General features: G+C 41.2%; 1 protein-coding gene across 1 annotated transcript in view; it reads right to left on the bottom strand.

The window, feature by feature from the left end:
- Positions 1 to 6,199: 6,199 nt before the first annotated feature.
- Positions 6,200 to 15,929, bottom strand: part of serpinb1l3 (serpin peptidase inhibitor, clade B (ovalbumin), member 1, like 3) — a 28,418-nt gene continuing 18,688 nt past the window's right edge. The window contains exons 4-7 of the mRNA XM_079806642.1: positions 12,746 to 12,863; positions 11,661 to 11,803; positions 7,467 to 7,634; positions 6,200 to 7,392 (exon numbers count right to left, since the gene is read on the bottom strand). Of these exons, the coding sequence (XP_079662768.1) occupies positions 6,988 to 7,392; positions 7,467 to 7,634; positions 11,661 to 11,803; positions 12,746 to 12,863 (834 nt within the window). The 3' untranslated portion in view covers positions 6,200 to 6,987. The remainder of the gene's footprint in view (positions 7,393 to 7,466; positions 7,635 to 11,660; positions 11,804 to 12,745; positions 12,864 to 15,929) is intronic.

Raw genomic sequence — 15,929 nt, 5'->3', positions numbered from 1 at the left:
GCAGGCTCAGTGTCTGGTAATCGCGGGCAGGCTCAGTGTCTGGTAATCGTGGGCAGGCTCAGTGTCTGGTAATCGCGTGCAGGCTCAGTGTCTGGTAATCGCGGGCAGGCTCAGTGTCTGGTAATCGTGGGCAGGCTCAGTGTCTGGTAATCGCGGGCAGGCTCAGTGTCTGGTAATCGCGGGCAGGCTCAGTGTCTGGTAGTCGCGTGCAGGCTCAGTGTCTGGTAGTCGCGTGCAGGCTCAGTGTCTGGTAATCGCGTGCAGGCTCAGTGTCTGGTAATCGCGTGCAGGCTCAGTGTCTGGTAATCGCGTGCAGGCTCAGTGTCTGGTAATCGTGGGCAGGCTCAGTGTCTGGTAATCGCGTGCAGGCTCAGTGTCTGGTAATCGCGTGCAGGCTCAGTGTCTGGTAATCGCGTGCAGGCTCAGTGTCTGGTAATCGTGGGCAGGCTCAGTGTCTGGTAATCGCGTGCAGGCTCAGTGTCTGGTAATCGCGTGCAGGCTCAGTGTCTGGTAATCGCGTGCAGGCTCAGTGTCTGGTAATCGTGGGCAGGCTCAGTGTCTGGTAATCGTGGGCAGGCTCAGTGTCTGGTAATCGCGTGCAGGCTCAGTGTCTGGTAATCGCGTGCAGGCTCAGTGTCTGGTAGTCGCGTGCAGGCTCAGTGTCTGGTAATCGCGTGCAGGCTCAGTGTCTGGTAATCGTGGGCAGGCTCAGTGTCTGGTAGTCGCGTGCAGGCTCAGTGTCTGGTAGTCGCGTGCAGGCTCAGTGTCTGGTAATCGTGGGCAGGCTCAGTGTCTGGTAATCGCGTGCAGGCTCAGTGTCTGGTAATCGCGGGCAGGCTCAGTGTCTGGTAATCGCGTGCAGGCTCAGTGTCTGGTAATCGCGGGCAGGCTCAGTGTCTGGTAATCGCGGGCAGGCTCAGTGTCTGGTAATCGCGGGCAGGCTCAGTGTCTGGTAATCGCGGGCAGGCTCAGTGTCTGGTAATCGCGGGCAGGCTCAGTGTCTGGTAATCGCGGGCAGGCTCAGTCTCTGGTAATCGCGGGCAGGCTCAGTGTCTGGTAATCGCGGGCAGGCTCAATGTCTGGTAATCGCGGGCAGGCTCAGTGTCTGGTAATCGCGGGCAGGCTCAATGTCTGGTAATCGCGGGCAGGCTCAGTGTCTGGTAATCGCGTGCAGGCTCAGTGTCTGGTAATCGCGGGCAGGCTCAATGTCTGGTAATCGCGGGCAGGCTCAGTGTCTGGTAATCGCGGGCAGGCTCAGTGTCTGGTAATCGCGGGCAGGCTCAGTGTCTGGTAATCGCGGGCAGGCTCAATGTCTGGTAATCGCGGGCAGGCTCAGTGTCTGGTAATCGCGGGCAGGCTCAGTGTCTGGTAATCGTGGGCAGGCTCAGTGTCTGGTAATCGTGGGCAGGCTCAGTGAAGCAGGGACCACAATGGGCAGAGAAGGTCAGGCAGAAACGGGAACGTCCACAGGAAAATACAGACTCCTGGAAACCACCGTCCTGGGAGACGGAGAACAAAGGACAGAGACCAACCCGGACAGCGTCTGTAACGAACTGACAAACAGGACACGCAAACACACACGTTAAATAGAGCGCTAACGAGGAACCGCAGCTGCTGATAATAATCAGCGCTCAACTCAACCACGCCTCACAACAAACACACGAGGGCGAGTCAGTGAACTCATGAACCGTGACAAGTAATAAATAACATAAATTCTTAACTTTTGGACTTTAGTGCAACAGTAAATATAAAAAAATTCTAATATAAAAACAAATAGCACCTCAACTTAAAATACCTGGCAGGCATGTAAACAAATAAAAAAATAAAAGTGCCAAGGTGTTTGCAAAGCCAGTAATGTGCTTTTAGGAACTGCACTACTAACTCTTACTGTCATCACAGAAGTAAGTTTAACAGAAGTAAATGTATATTTCTCTTAATGAAAACTAACATCTCTACCTAGTCAGGTTTGAGCCTGTTTCTGTTCTCATCAAGGACGTTTGCAACGGCACTAAAAAGTCTCTCACGGTCCACAGAGCTGCAGGGGGCACTGAGATACTGGGTTGCAACAGCAGCCATAGAGGGAAACTGATTAGCATGTTCTTTCCAGTACTGAAGTGGGTCGCTTTTCTTAGGGGTGTTTTTTCTGAGAGGTAGGTCAGCACTTGAGTTTCTGCTGATGTGGTATCGCGGACCATCCCTGTGACTGCCTCTTTTGTAAGATTTCCTCAAAGGCGATGTCCATGCTGCTACATGCTTCATGATGTGCTGCCTTGCTCACAGCCTCATTTTCCTCTGGCACTGCACTGACAGCCTTCCTCCTCTTGGTCTTTGCCACCTCCTGGATAAGGTGTTCCTTTGCAAGCAGCAGGTTGGCTGATTTTGTGAAAAAGCTAGAAACAGATAAAAGTAACACACAATTCAAAACAATAAGACAACAAGAGATACCACATATAACAGCTCTTCAGTTAGGCAACTGCCTACACATGTACTCAATTAATAAACAATAAAAAAAATCTAACCTTAGAACTAAATTACCCAAAACTAAATTAAAAAGGAAGTAAAAAATAAATTGGCTTAATACTGGTGTCTGGTAATGGCTTTATATAAACATGATGTACAAAAGGTGCATTTGAATTGTCCTTTTTTTCAATTATTGAATATTGATTCAATAATTTAAAAATATGAATTTAAATGAATTTAATTTAATTGAAAAATTTAATTGCATTTTTAATTATTGGACAAAAAAGCTCCACAAGTAGTAACCTAGAATACTGTCTAACACTTGATGCTGCTCTGTCAAGTCCTCGTCGTCAGTGAGGAACCTGGGTGTGCTCTTTGATACCAATCTTTCGTTTGAAAGCCATGTTTCTAGCATCTGTAAAACTGCATTCTACCATCTTAAAAATATCTCTAAATTACGGCACATGCTCTCAATGCCAAATGCTCAACAGTTAGTTGAGTCGTTGATGAGCTGTAGATTATTGTAATGTTGATGAGCTGTAGATTATTGTAATGTTCATGAGCTGTAGATTATTGTAATGCTCTACTGGGTGGTTGCCCTGCTCGCTTAATAAATAAACTCCAGCTGGTCCAAAACGCAGCAGCTCCAGTTCTTACTAGAACCAGGAAGTGTGACCATATTAGCCCAGTTCTGTCAACACTGCACTGGCTGCCTATTAAACATCGCATACATTTTAAAATCTTGCTTATTACTTACAAAGCACTAAATGGTTTAGCTCCCCAATACTTGAGCGAGCTCTTAACATATTATACTCCATCACGTCTACTGCGGTCTCTAAACTCTGGCCAGTTGATCATACCGAGAATATCCAAATCAACTGCAGGCGCTCGATCCTTTTCCTATTTAGCTCCTAAACTCTGGAACAGTCTTAGATCAGGAATGAGCAGACACTGACGAGTGTGTTCAGCGGCGTTAGATAAACTCTGCCCATTCCTGATCTGACTGCTGGGATAAGACCATAGACTTTATGCATCTTATGGTTATTATTATTTTGTATGTGTTTGTTGTGAGTTGTTACTAAATAAAGCATTAAAAAAACGTGGAGAGTCCAGATACTTTAGAAGAACTTGGAAGACGATACAAATTTATACAGTTCAGGAAATGACTTGAAAACCTTATCTAATAATATTGAAGATGAAATGATTAAATTAAAATTGTGGTTTGATATAAATAAATTATCTTTAAATTTGAATAAGACAAAGTTTATGATATTCAGCAATAAAAAAAGGAGGAAGTCAGCTTATCTATAAACAATGTAAACATTGAGAAGGTGTCTGAAATCAGATTTCTAGGAGTCACCTTAGATGAGAAATTGACGTGGAAAAGTCATATATTGCATGTAAAAAATAAGATGGGAAAAAGCTGATTTATCTTGAATAAGGTTAAATACAGTTTACCATATAATACAATGAAAATGTTATATTGTTCAATGATTTTGCCTTATTTAAACTATTGTGCAGAAATATGGGGAAATACATATCATAGCAACATTACGCCTTTATTTATTTTACAGAAAAGAGCCATTCGCATTATTTTTAAAGCAGGATATAGAGACCATACAAATCAATTCTTTATTAGGTCAGGATTATTAAAACTTAAAGACATTATAGAATTACAAACTCTATTAGTGATGTTTAAAGCTAGAAGCAAAGCTCTTCCACATGACTTACAAAAGTAATTTATTTTACTTCTGAAGATGAAAATCACAGACGGCCGTACAACTTTAAACATCAAATAGCAAGAACAAATTTGAAACAAATGTGTTTGTCTGTTGCTGGAGTAAAAGCATGGAATTCTTTAAGGAAAGATTTAAAAAGCTGCAAAAATATTTTGGAATTTAAAAGGAGTTATAAAAAGAAACAACTTGAATTATATCAAACTGAATTTTGACTTGTTTGTATGTGATCATTGTAAAACGTTTAAATAAATATCAGATATGTTGGAGTGTGGGTGATGGTGGAGGGAATAATGCTAATGTTATCTACTATTTATGTTAATACATTTTGTGTGATGCTAATGTCATCTATTATTTAGGTTAATACATTTTGGGTGGTGGTGGAGGGAACAATGCTAATGCCATCTGCTATTTATGTTTATAAAGGGGGCAGATAAATATAAGAATATTATTCTTCCATCTGCTCCTTTCTGATCATGGAAATGTAAAGGAAAACTTCAAATGAATTTTATGTGCCTTGTACAAATAATCCATTTTCATGAAAGGAATAAAAGAGAAATGAATGAATGAATGAAAGAACTTGGAAGGACACAGAATGTGTGTGTGAGACTGAGAACAATAACCCTTCAATGTAAAAAATACAGAATCTATTAACCCTTGTGTTATGTTGCGGATCAATTTGACCCGGTTTGATTTTTAAGTTGTCAGAAATATCAGTTAACCTATGTTTTTTTTCTTTACATTTTGTGACTTTTTCCTCATTTAGGGTCATGAACATGCATGCAAAGTTTTAACACGCTGATGTGTTTTGACATATACACACACATTTACTGTTACGTTTGTCATGTTCAGGGGTCAATTTGACCCGCATATTTTAATGTTCTAAGGCAATTGTAGAGACCCAAAATAATAACATTTCTTGGTTATATTGTCTTATTTTAGTTTTTTACTAACCTATGAAGCTAAAAAAAAATTATCTTTTCCCCCTTTTTTTTCAATACAGAAATATTTTTTGTATGCCACAAATGGTAAAAATGAGCTATAATTTCTTTTTCAATCTATCTGAAATACTATCTAACCTACATTGTTTTTCTTGAAATTGTTTGACCTTTTCTCATTTAGGGTCATTAACATGCATGCAAAGTTTCAACATGCTGATGCGTTGTGAAATGTGCATATCAAAATTGTATACACTCTTGCTGTTTGTGGTTCAATTTGCCCCGTATAGGACAGCTGTTCAAAAGCAACTGTACATACACAAAATACAAAACACTGTGTGTGTCAGAGCTCTTCAACTCTAGCCCTGAAGTGCTGAGATTAACAACTTCATCAAGCAGTGTTTTGAAATCGGCCATCACTGTATAAGTCGTAAAAGTAAAGTTTAAAACAAGTTATAGTAGTTTATGAACATGTAAAATATACATTTTACAAAACATGTTCAATTCTAAAACCCCAAGAAAATCAAAGCTAAATATCTGAGCAAATTCTGTGCCAAATTTTAGGTTGATATCTCAAAAAAAAATTTGTGCGCAGTACCAACGTTTTCCACTAGATGACATGTAGACTCTTCGTTTGCCATATGGTTTGAGTGATCTGAACGTTGTATTTTCATACTTTTCAAAATATCTATGAAGTAGACAACCTATTCAGAAGTAGTTTGGGCAGTAATGTTAATATTTGATTTGAATTCAATCTCTAAAATGCAAATAAAAAAAACAATATGGAAAGAGTCAGAGCGCGCGTTATAGTTTGGCACCGCATCACAAATGACGAATATATCGCTATTTATCTACTGCTCGGTCTTCTCTTTTGAAAATCAGTCACCAAATATGAAAATTAGAGTCTGAAAGCTTTAAAATGCTGTATAGTTGGTCAAGATTACTTTAGGTTTAGACTAAGATATTATTGTTCTAAATGTATAAAGGCAAGTGTCGTAAGGGCCAATCTTAAAAATAGTGGTTAAAAATATTTGTATAAATCATAAATTCAGATATTTATTCTTTGTAATGTGTGAAAAGTATTGATATTAAAAGTGAATTGTTTGTACCTGATTGTGTGTTTTTTCATAGTGTGATTTTTGGGGAATTGTATTGAATCCAATTAGGGTCAATTTGACCCGGACCATAAGGAGTGTAACCAGAAATCAAACAGTGCACGAGGGTTAAATACAATAAACGATCAGACATAAAACATATTTCATTTTATTTTTGGAACAATCACAAGTTAGTTATTCATAATGTCTGACAGCAAATGCATAAACAATTTCACTCCAGATTATTCAACAGAGGAAACACAGGCACTCGGGAATTAAGGCAAAAGGACATTTGGTTTATTTTGATGGTCCCATTTGAACATTATGTTGACTATAAGTAATGTTATAGAGTATTAGTAACTCTCTGCTTAACATCCACTGACTCGTTATCTGATGGTCCTCAGGCATTCTACTGACGAGTACATGTCAATAACACTCTACGAACACTCTACGAACACTCTACGAACACTCTACTAACACTCTACTAACACTCTACTAACACTCTACTAACACTCTACTAACACTCTACTAACACTCTACTAACACTCTACTAACACTCTACTAACACTCTACTAACACTCTACTAACACTCTACTGGAGGTCAACAGAATGTGTGAAAGGGACCATCAAAATAAAGTGAAACCTACATGTTCATTGAAGAGCAACTGGACCAGACCTGACCCCTGACCTCCTCTACCAGTATTAGGATTCGCTCTGCAGATCTAACCCGCCAACAGGTCGTCACATCGGCCTGGGATCTCAAGGAGAGCAGACGCGTCCGTAGAACAGAATGCTCTTGGAGGGGTTGTGGCGTATGAAGAACAGGAAAGGGTGATCGGCGCAGAAGCGCTCTGGACGCATCAGGCAGCGCATCATCATGACGGCCCCGGTGGCCGCGGCCGCCTCCGTCCCCTCTTCATTCACTTCCACAAACGACTTGTGCACCACCTTAGACAGCACCAGATCGTTGCTGGGGGACATTCCTGAGAAATCAGCTTTCTGCAAGTCAAACGCATCCACCATTCCCAGGCTGATCAGAAGATCGTTCATGTTATAGGTCTCCTCCATCCGGAATCTGGGCAGAGACACTTCGACTTCCAGAAGATCCATCATGTCGGGTCGGGTCCACTCCACGAAGTTCTCGTAGGTCAGCGCGCTCTCCAGCTGGACAAGAGAGGCGTGTTAAAGTGTTTGCCATCACACGAGTTAGACACCAGACCTGCGGACGAACGGCTCACCTTCTGAAGGCCGGTGCTGTCGTCCTCCATGGCGTTGGGGAGCATGATCAGCATACTGAGGTCCTTCCCCACATAGGGCAGCTCTAGAACCTGACAGTTCATCTCAGGAATGAAGGCCAGAGGAAACTTGGCCTTCTGGAACATCATCCGCACGGGCTTCGATTCATTCTGTCAACCAATCAAAACATACCACAGTCATTCTCACTGAAATCACACGACTGTTGCTGCACAAATCACAGGAAGAAATGAAGAACACGGATCAGTCTGCCCTCCATCCAAGATCCGTAAAAGATCATCAACATGATCACATCCAGCAAACAGCACCTTCAGTGTCTTTCTTCAGGAAGGAGAACTAAAACTGACCCTTTCCACTGTCCCACTAACCATCCCTGTAATCGGTGTGTGTCTCACCCATTTCAGTAGGACATTCAGTTACACATGTAATCCCCCCTTCCCTTCGCCTCTGCACAGATGAACACGTGATGGAGATGATCGGAAACCACTAAAGCGCTGTATTTAAAGGACAACCACATACTCAACGCTCTTCTCTAAGGCTAAACACGTGATGCTTACGTGCGTCAACACTCTCACAGATTCATGTTTTTTTTTTTTAAGTTTACACACAGATGATAACAGTATCGTTTCTAAACCTGTGTCGGGGTGTGTGTTCTCTAGCGCTGTTGCCGTGCCGATGAGCAGCTGGAACGCATCAAGAGTTTCTGTTTTAGTGAAAATAGTGTCGTGCAAGTCCAGTCCGCTTTATTACTCCCGCTCTTCACACACTGATGCTTCACACACACACAGACGCTTCACACACACAGACGCTTCACACACACAGACGCTTCACACACACAGACGCTTCACACACACAGACGCTTCACACACACTGACTAGAGCAGGGTTTTTCAAACTTTTTGTGTGTGTGGACCACTATTTGTAATCAAAAAATTTTCCGGACCACCTCATAACACACATAATAAAATATGTCTACACACAGTCCTACCTGAATTATTCCGCACTTCTAAATAGGCTTACTAGCACTAAAACTATAACTAGTCATCACATCAGTACAACAGGCTTGTTAAAAGAAAGTTTACTGCACACAACGGCTGCCACATATTTCATTTATTTATTCTGGCTCATAGATGCATCCGACTCACTGTCAATCTCTTCATTTTTTGTAACTTCTGCCTCTGTCTCTTTTCTCTTCAAAGAACCTGTTGCTATCCACCGATCCATAACGGCACTGAACTTGAACGTCACGGCTGAGCCACTAGCATATTTTAGTAATCGCACAATAACTTGACAATTAAATACAAATGTTATATCAATATAGGCCTACATATGCTTTTTACTTTTTATTTTTTTATGGGAATTTCCTGGTAAAATGAAGGTAAAAAAATATTTTATTTTATTTTGCCTTTCCACGGACCACCTGCAGTACCCTCACGGACCACAGTTTGGGAATGACTGGACTAGAGGACATCAATTCGGATTAGATGAAAAGCTTAAGTAAGTTTTTGAGGGACTCATTTCTGGTGTAAAAACTGATTTCAAAATGTAAAAAATATATATTGCACGAAATGAAAACAATAATGTAAAATATTATTATTATAATAAGTGTGAATAAAAAATTAAGCGCATTTAAAAATAAATAAGCATGATTTCATCTCTTAAATGTCTTAGTGTGTGTTAGGGTCATAATTTAGATTTTTAAAGTCCTAATTTCAACTGTTCATCTCACAATGGGTTAGCATGTCGTATTTTCGACTTTTTATCTCTTAATTATGACTTCATGATAATTGAAATGAGCTGATCAGTGATATTAGTTAAATATTTAGTGTCCCCAACTGATCAAGCCAAAAGCCAAGTAGATAACTAATGATTATTACAACGGAAATGAATCAATCAAAAACTGACTTTAGCTGAACAATAACTGATACAGACAAACAATCTCTCTGATTACATTTACATTTATGCATTTGGCAGACGCTTTTATCCAAAGCGATTTACAGGGATAATCCATCAGAGCTGGATTTCCAGTCAGGATTTAGACCGTATCATAGCACTGAGACTGCTCTCATCAGAGTTACAAATGATTTACTCTTATCATCCGATCGTGGCTGTATCTCTCTATTAGTGTTACTCGATCTTAGCGCTGCATTTGATACTATCGACCACAACATTCTTTTGAATAGACTCGAAAATGATGTAGGTATTAGTGGAATTGCATTATCATGGTTTAAATCATACCTATGCGACCGTTATCAGTTTGTAGTAGTAAATGAAGAGATGTCACACCGATCGCAAGTTCAGTATGGAGTACCACAAGGCTCAGTGCTAGGACCGCTACTCTTCACCCTGTACATGCTACCACTGGGAGATATCATTAGGAAGCATGGCGTTAGTTTTCATTGTTATGCTGACGATACTCAGCTCTATATTTCTTCACGCCCTGAAGAAACTTACCAATTCACAAGATTAACGGAATGCAGAGCTGATATAAAACATTGGATGACCGGTAATTTCTTGCAACTCAATTCAGAAAAAACTGAATTTTTAATTATTGGACAAAAAAGCTCCACAAGTAGTAACCTAGAATACTGTCTAACACTTGATGGCTGTTCTCATGTTGCTCGCTTAATAAATAAACTCCAGCTGGTCCAAAACGCAGCAGCTCGAGTTCTTACTAGAACCAGGAAGTGTGACCATATTAGCCCAGTTCTGTCAACACTGCACTGGCTGCCTATTAAACATCGCATACATTTTAAAATCTTACTTATTACTTACAAAGCACTAAATGGTTTAGCTCCCAAATACTTGAGCGAGCTCTTAACATATTATACTCCATCACGTCTACTGCGGTCTCTAAACTCTGGCCAGTTGATCATACCGAGAATATACAAATCAACTGCAGGCGGTCGATCCTTTTCCTATTTAGCACCTAAACTCTGGAACAGTCTTCCTAACATTGTTCGGGAAGCAGACACACTCTGTCAGTTTAAATCTAGACTAAAAACACATCTCTTTACTGTGGCATACACATAAAATCACTTTTTCAATGAAATGATTGTTAGGCTGCATTAACTAGGTCAGCCGGAACCGGGAACACTTCCCATAACACCTGATGTACTCGTTACATCATCAGAAGAATGGCATCTACGCTAATGATAGTCTCTCTGTTTTATCCCGAGGTTTACTGCAGTCAGCCGGATCCGGGCCGTATCCAGATCAGATGGTGGACCTGCGCCCAGAGAAGACCAATACAGGACCCTGAAGTGTCTGAGAGACCGTGATTATCCTCCTCCTGCAACTGCCTCATCGACACGTCATCTCAATAAACCCGTCTCCGGCGTGTTGACTCAGATTGTTCGAATATTACAATTAAATAATACTTAAATCGATATGTCATCCTCAATAAACCCGTCTCCAGCGTGTTGTCTCCGATCATTCGAATATTGCACTTTAATAATTATTTATTCAACATCATCCTCAATAAACCCGTCTCCAGCATGTTGCCCCCGGTCCCTCGAATATTCTGATCTATTATGACCTCCGAGCTGTAAAGCTGCCAGAATAATAATAATAATAATAATAATAATACGCTGTTTGTTAATTGGCCAGAGGAGAACTGGCACCCCGACTGAGCCTGGTTTCTCCCAAGGTTTATTTTTCTCCATTAGGTCACCTAATGGGGTTTTGGTTTCCTTGCCACTGTTGCCTCTGGCTTGGCGTGCTCAGTTGGGGACATTATTATTTAGATTTATTTCGATGTTTAGTTGAAAAATTTAAACTAAATTAACCATTTAAACTAAATTACTGATCGAATTATTGATCTAATGCCCACACTGTCACTGTATGATACTTGAAATGTTTCCAGAATGGCTATACAGCTGAATAAAATTATGCTGCATTATTTTCCTGTTTAACACTGTAAAGCTGCTTTGAAACAATCTACATTGTTAAAAGCGCTATATAAATAAAGTTGACTTGACTTGACTTGACAGCAGAGCTGACTCAGCGTTATTTACTGCATAAAGTGCTGGAGGAAAAAAGGTTCATTTATATACTGCAGTAAATATCACACACAATGGTAATTCATAAGCATATTAAAGAAAAGGACAAACCATGTAGGAAAGTTCACATTTAAGATTGGTTTAAACGGTAGAGTAATAATGGCGAGCGTAATCTGACCTTGTTCATCTTGAACTGCTGGTCTTGGGTCTGATCCTCTCTGAACTTCCTCTCCCAGTCGCCCTTGAAGTAGACGGCATTCACCAGCACCAGCCGGGTCAGCGAGTCCACGTCTCCTTCAGCCAGCAGGTCCTTGATCTTCTCTACGGTTATTAATCACATCAGAACTGAGTTCAACATCATTAAACACACATCATTAAACACGGAGTTCAACACAGTAATGACGCAGTGATGTCGCATTAATGACGCAGTGATGTCGCATTAATGATGCAGTGATGTCACAGTAATGACGCAGTGATGTCGCAGTAATGACGCAGTGATGTCACAGTAATGACGCAGTGATGTCGCAGTAATGACGCAGTGATGTCACAGTAATGACGCAGTGATGTCGCATTAATGACGCAGTGATGTCACAGTAATGACGCAGTGATGTCGCATTAATGACGCAGTGATGTCGCAGTAATGACGCAGTGATGTCGCATTAATGACGCAGTGATGTCGCATTAATGATGCAGTGATGTCACAGTAATGACGCAGTGATGTCGCATTAATGACGCAGTGATGTCGCATTAATGATGCAGTGATGTCACAGTAATGACGCAGTGATGTCGCATTAATGACACAGTGATGTCGCATTAATGACACAGTGATGTCGCAGTAATGACGCAGTAATGACGCAGTGATGTCGCAGTAATGAGGCAGTGATGTCACAGTAATGACGCAGTGATGTCGCAGTGATGTTGCAGTGATGTCGCAGTAATGACGCAGTGATGTCGCAGTAATGACGCAGTTATGTCGCAGTAATGACGCAGTGATGTCGCAGTGATGTTGCAGTAATGAGGCAGTGATGTCGCAGTAATGACGCAGTAATGACGCAGTGATGTCGCAGTAATGAGGCAGTGATGTCACAGTAATGACGCAGTGATGTCGCAGTGATGTTGCAGTGATGTCGCAGTAATGACGCAGTAATGTCGCAGTAATGAGGCAGTGATGTCGCAGTAATGACGCAGTGATGTCGCAGTAATGTCGCAGTGATGTCGCATTAATGACCCAGTGATGTCACAGTAATGACGCAGTGATGTCACCTTGAGTCTGTTTCTCCACCCAGCCGTTGATGTGCCCGCGCGCGGCGTCTGCTTGACCGATGAAGTCCAGTGTCTGCAGCTCTGCCTCATAATGGCTCTTTGTGTCACTGAGAAATTTCTGGAACAACACAAGGACAAATAAAGACATGCGGCACACACCCTTGTGTTAGGATATGTTCATTATACATGTGACACACGTGATCAACATTTGACAGAGGACATATTACCCCTTGTGTGTCCTTCAGGATGTATTTGTTCTTTTTCTTTTCTTTTTTATCATTTTGCCCTCAATAATAATAATAATAATAATAATAATCAGGGTTTGGCGTTCACTTTTAGAGAGAGAGCGCTTCTGTTGTTTGTCATTCAGTGATTCCGCCTAACCCTTCACTAATGGAGTTGGTTCATCGATAAAGAATTGTAGTTGAATTGTAGTTTTGTGATATACGCCGGTCTTGGCTGTTAGGCTGAAATTATATTCAACACGCCAAAGTGGCCAGTGGGTGTGGCTTACCCGCCACAGCTGAAATCTGCCCGCAGTCGGTGGGTTAGGCCAGTGGTTCCCAACCACATTCCTGGAGGACCTCCAACAGTGCACATTTTGCATGTCTCCTCAATCAAACACACCTGATTCAGGTCATCAGCTCATTATTAGCTACTCCAAGACCTGATGTGGGTGTGTCAGACAAAGGACACATCCAAAATGTGCACTGTTGGGGGTCCTCCAGGAACGTGGTTGGGAACCACTGGGTTAGGCTGTTCATGTCAAGCCCTGATAATAATAATAATAATTTATTTCGGTTTTACACAAAGGTTGTATTTGACTATTACGTTCTTCTTGTCCTTATCTCTGACACACTCGCAGTAATGCGCAGTCGTCCATCTCGTGAATGTCCAGTCGTCTCCTGCCATCTTCATCCATTAAGCCTTGTTTACTTTCGTTTGGCTCCGCATTGATTGTTTGGAGAGGTACACGCTCGCCGTTGGGCTATTCTTTGAAACGACTGAGCCTTTAAGTCTTCTTTAGCCGCTTTTCCACTGGCCAGCGCGAGCACAGAGGCCGAAATCATGCCTCGCGCCACTCCTGTAAAACACGCCCTAAACACGCCTTCACTGTCACACAATACACTAACTGTGCGTTCACACCGCTGCCGGCAAGAGCGTCAAACTTCGCTCTGGCCGCCCTGCCATCGACGCTGTAGAAGATTCGTGGACGCGCTGCCGCTCTGACGTAGATCGAATGCTTGGTCTTTTTTGAAATGGCATTTAAAGGGGCTGCAAAGCAAACATTCATGTTGATCGGCGTTTGTGCTGACTGACCACAAGTAGGGTATAACCGTATAATATAACCTCATGAAATCATTTAAATGTGAAAGTTAAAAAAAGCAGATCGATGGAAAGAACTTAACAATTATAGGTACATGTTTGCTAATGAAATAAACCAATTAAAAGCCATTTGTGTGGTGTATAAATAATGTTGCGCATCTTCTTATCAAACCCGCTGCACCAGCTGTGATCAACCTCTCCTCTATTTTGCTTGGGAACTAATGTAGTCGGAACCAGAGTTTACAGCGCTGCGTTCTCTAGAATCATCTCAAGCGGAGCACTTCTACATTCCCATTGGTTGCCGCCGAAGCGCGCCGTAGCTCATTACCATAAAGTTGACCTGATTTCAACTCTCCTCGATGCCTAAATCGTCCAAGACGCAACGCGCCGCTCTCGACGGAGCTCGCCGCCGGGCTCCCATTGAGAATGAATGACTTCCGGCCACTTTGACGCTCTCGCCGGCAGCGGTGTGAACGCACAGTAATACACCAGCAAGAGAGAGATGAATGAATTAAATCACAAATATATCAGTAGCTGTCATTTAGTGTTTATTTACAATCGTGGACACCACACGCGGCTATTGACTGACCACGAACGGGTAATAACTTGCTTTTTTAATTCGTTAATGTCTCACGGTCTTGCTGTTTTTTCTCATTCTTTTTTTTGAACAATTCAATTTTGGGCTAAAAGTGTGTAGTAACGTGAGCCAGAGGTGGACAAACTACACAACTCCATTACTCGAGTGAAAGTAAAAGTACTACTGGTCAAATATTACTCCGTTACAAGTGAAAGTTGTTAAAAAAAAATGTTACTTAAGTAAAAGTACAGAAGTACTCGCTTTTAAAAGTACTTAAGTATCAAAAGTAAATTTCCTTTTTTTTTGTCAATGCATTATTTTATTATTGTTGCATTGTTGTATAAATGCACGGTGGTTTAAGCCCTTCAGTGATGCTTCATCCGACATGCTAGCATACGACCACCTTGAACTAATTTAAATACTTAAAAGTTGCAAAGCTCTTTACAAAGCTGCTGTCACTTTAAGGGAGAATACACAAATCCTACACACTGATACACATCCGATATTCCCCCAACTGTTTACGTTCACTTAAGACATAATCAACTTTGTTTACATGAATACTTTCCAAAAGGAAAATTTACATTTTGTGTGTATTGGTCTGTTTAAGTGCGAAAAAACCCCCGCAAAAGAAAGCTGTATTCAGTCCTCGTGCTCTGGCATCTCAGAGGCACAAAAAACGTGAATGAGTCGCGCGCGCTGTGAGAAAATTTGTCTCTGTGCACTCATCCGAGAGCGCGCACACGTCTCACAGCGCGCAAATATTGAGTTCTCTTTCAAGTCTAGCTTTTGAATGGACAAACTCACACAAAAAGTAGGTCAACGTCCAGCTTGATGAGTATTCTAGCAGACATAGTCTGTATATGCCTTAAGTAAACTTTATACAGTCAGAAAGATGACGCATATCCGAGCATTAGGTCTTAAAGGGGCAGTAGCATTAGGTCTTAAAGGGGCAGTGGTCTTTATTCTGTCTGTTTAATGTCAAACAACAAAAGACAAGGACATCACTCACTGCTCTTGATTGAATAGCTTTTGTAAGTTTAATAGGATTAATCTTTAATTTATGCACTCAAATATGCAATGTTATTTTACATTTGATACATTTCTGTACCTGAAAACTAATGTTAGACGTACCTAAAAAACCTGAAAAGCATATCTAGCCGAACCATATTGTTGATCTTATTTATTTGTGGTTATCATTTTTACTTGAATACTTTTATACTTTGATTTGAATATATGTTATATTATTTATTTTAATTTTAATGTTACGTGTTACTGTAATGT

Source organism: Gobio gobio (genome assembly GCF_949357685.1).
Source record: "Gobio gobio genome assembly, chromosome: 23".
In the NCBI taxonomy this organism is placed as follows: domain Eukaryota; kingdom Metazoa; phylum Chordata; class Actinopteri; order Cypriniformes; family Gobionidae; genus Gobio; species Gobio gobio.
Note: the sequence above shows the minus strand (reverse complement) of the source record. Positions and strands in the feature narration are given on the sequence as shown.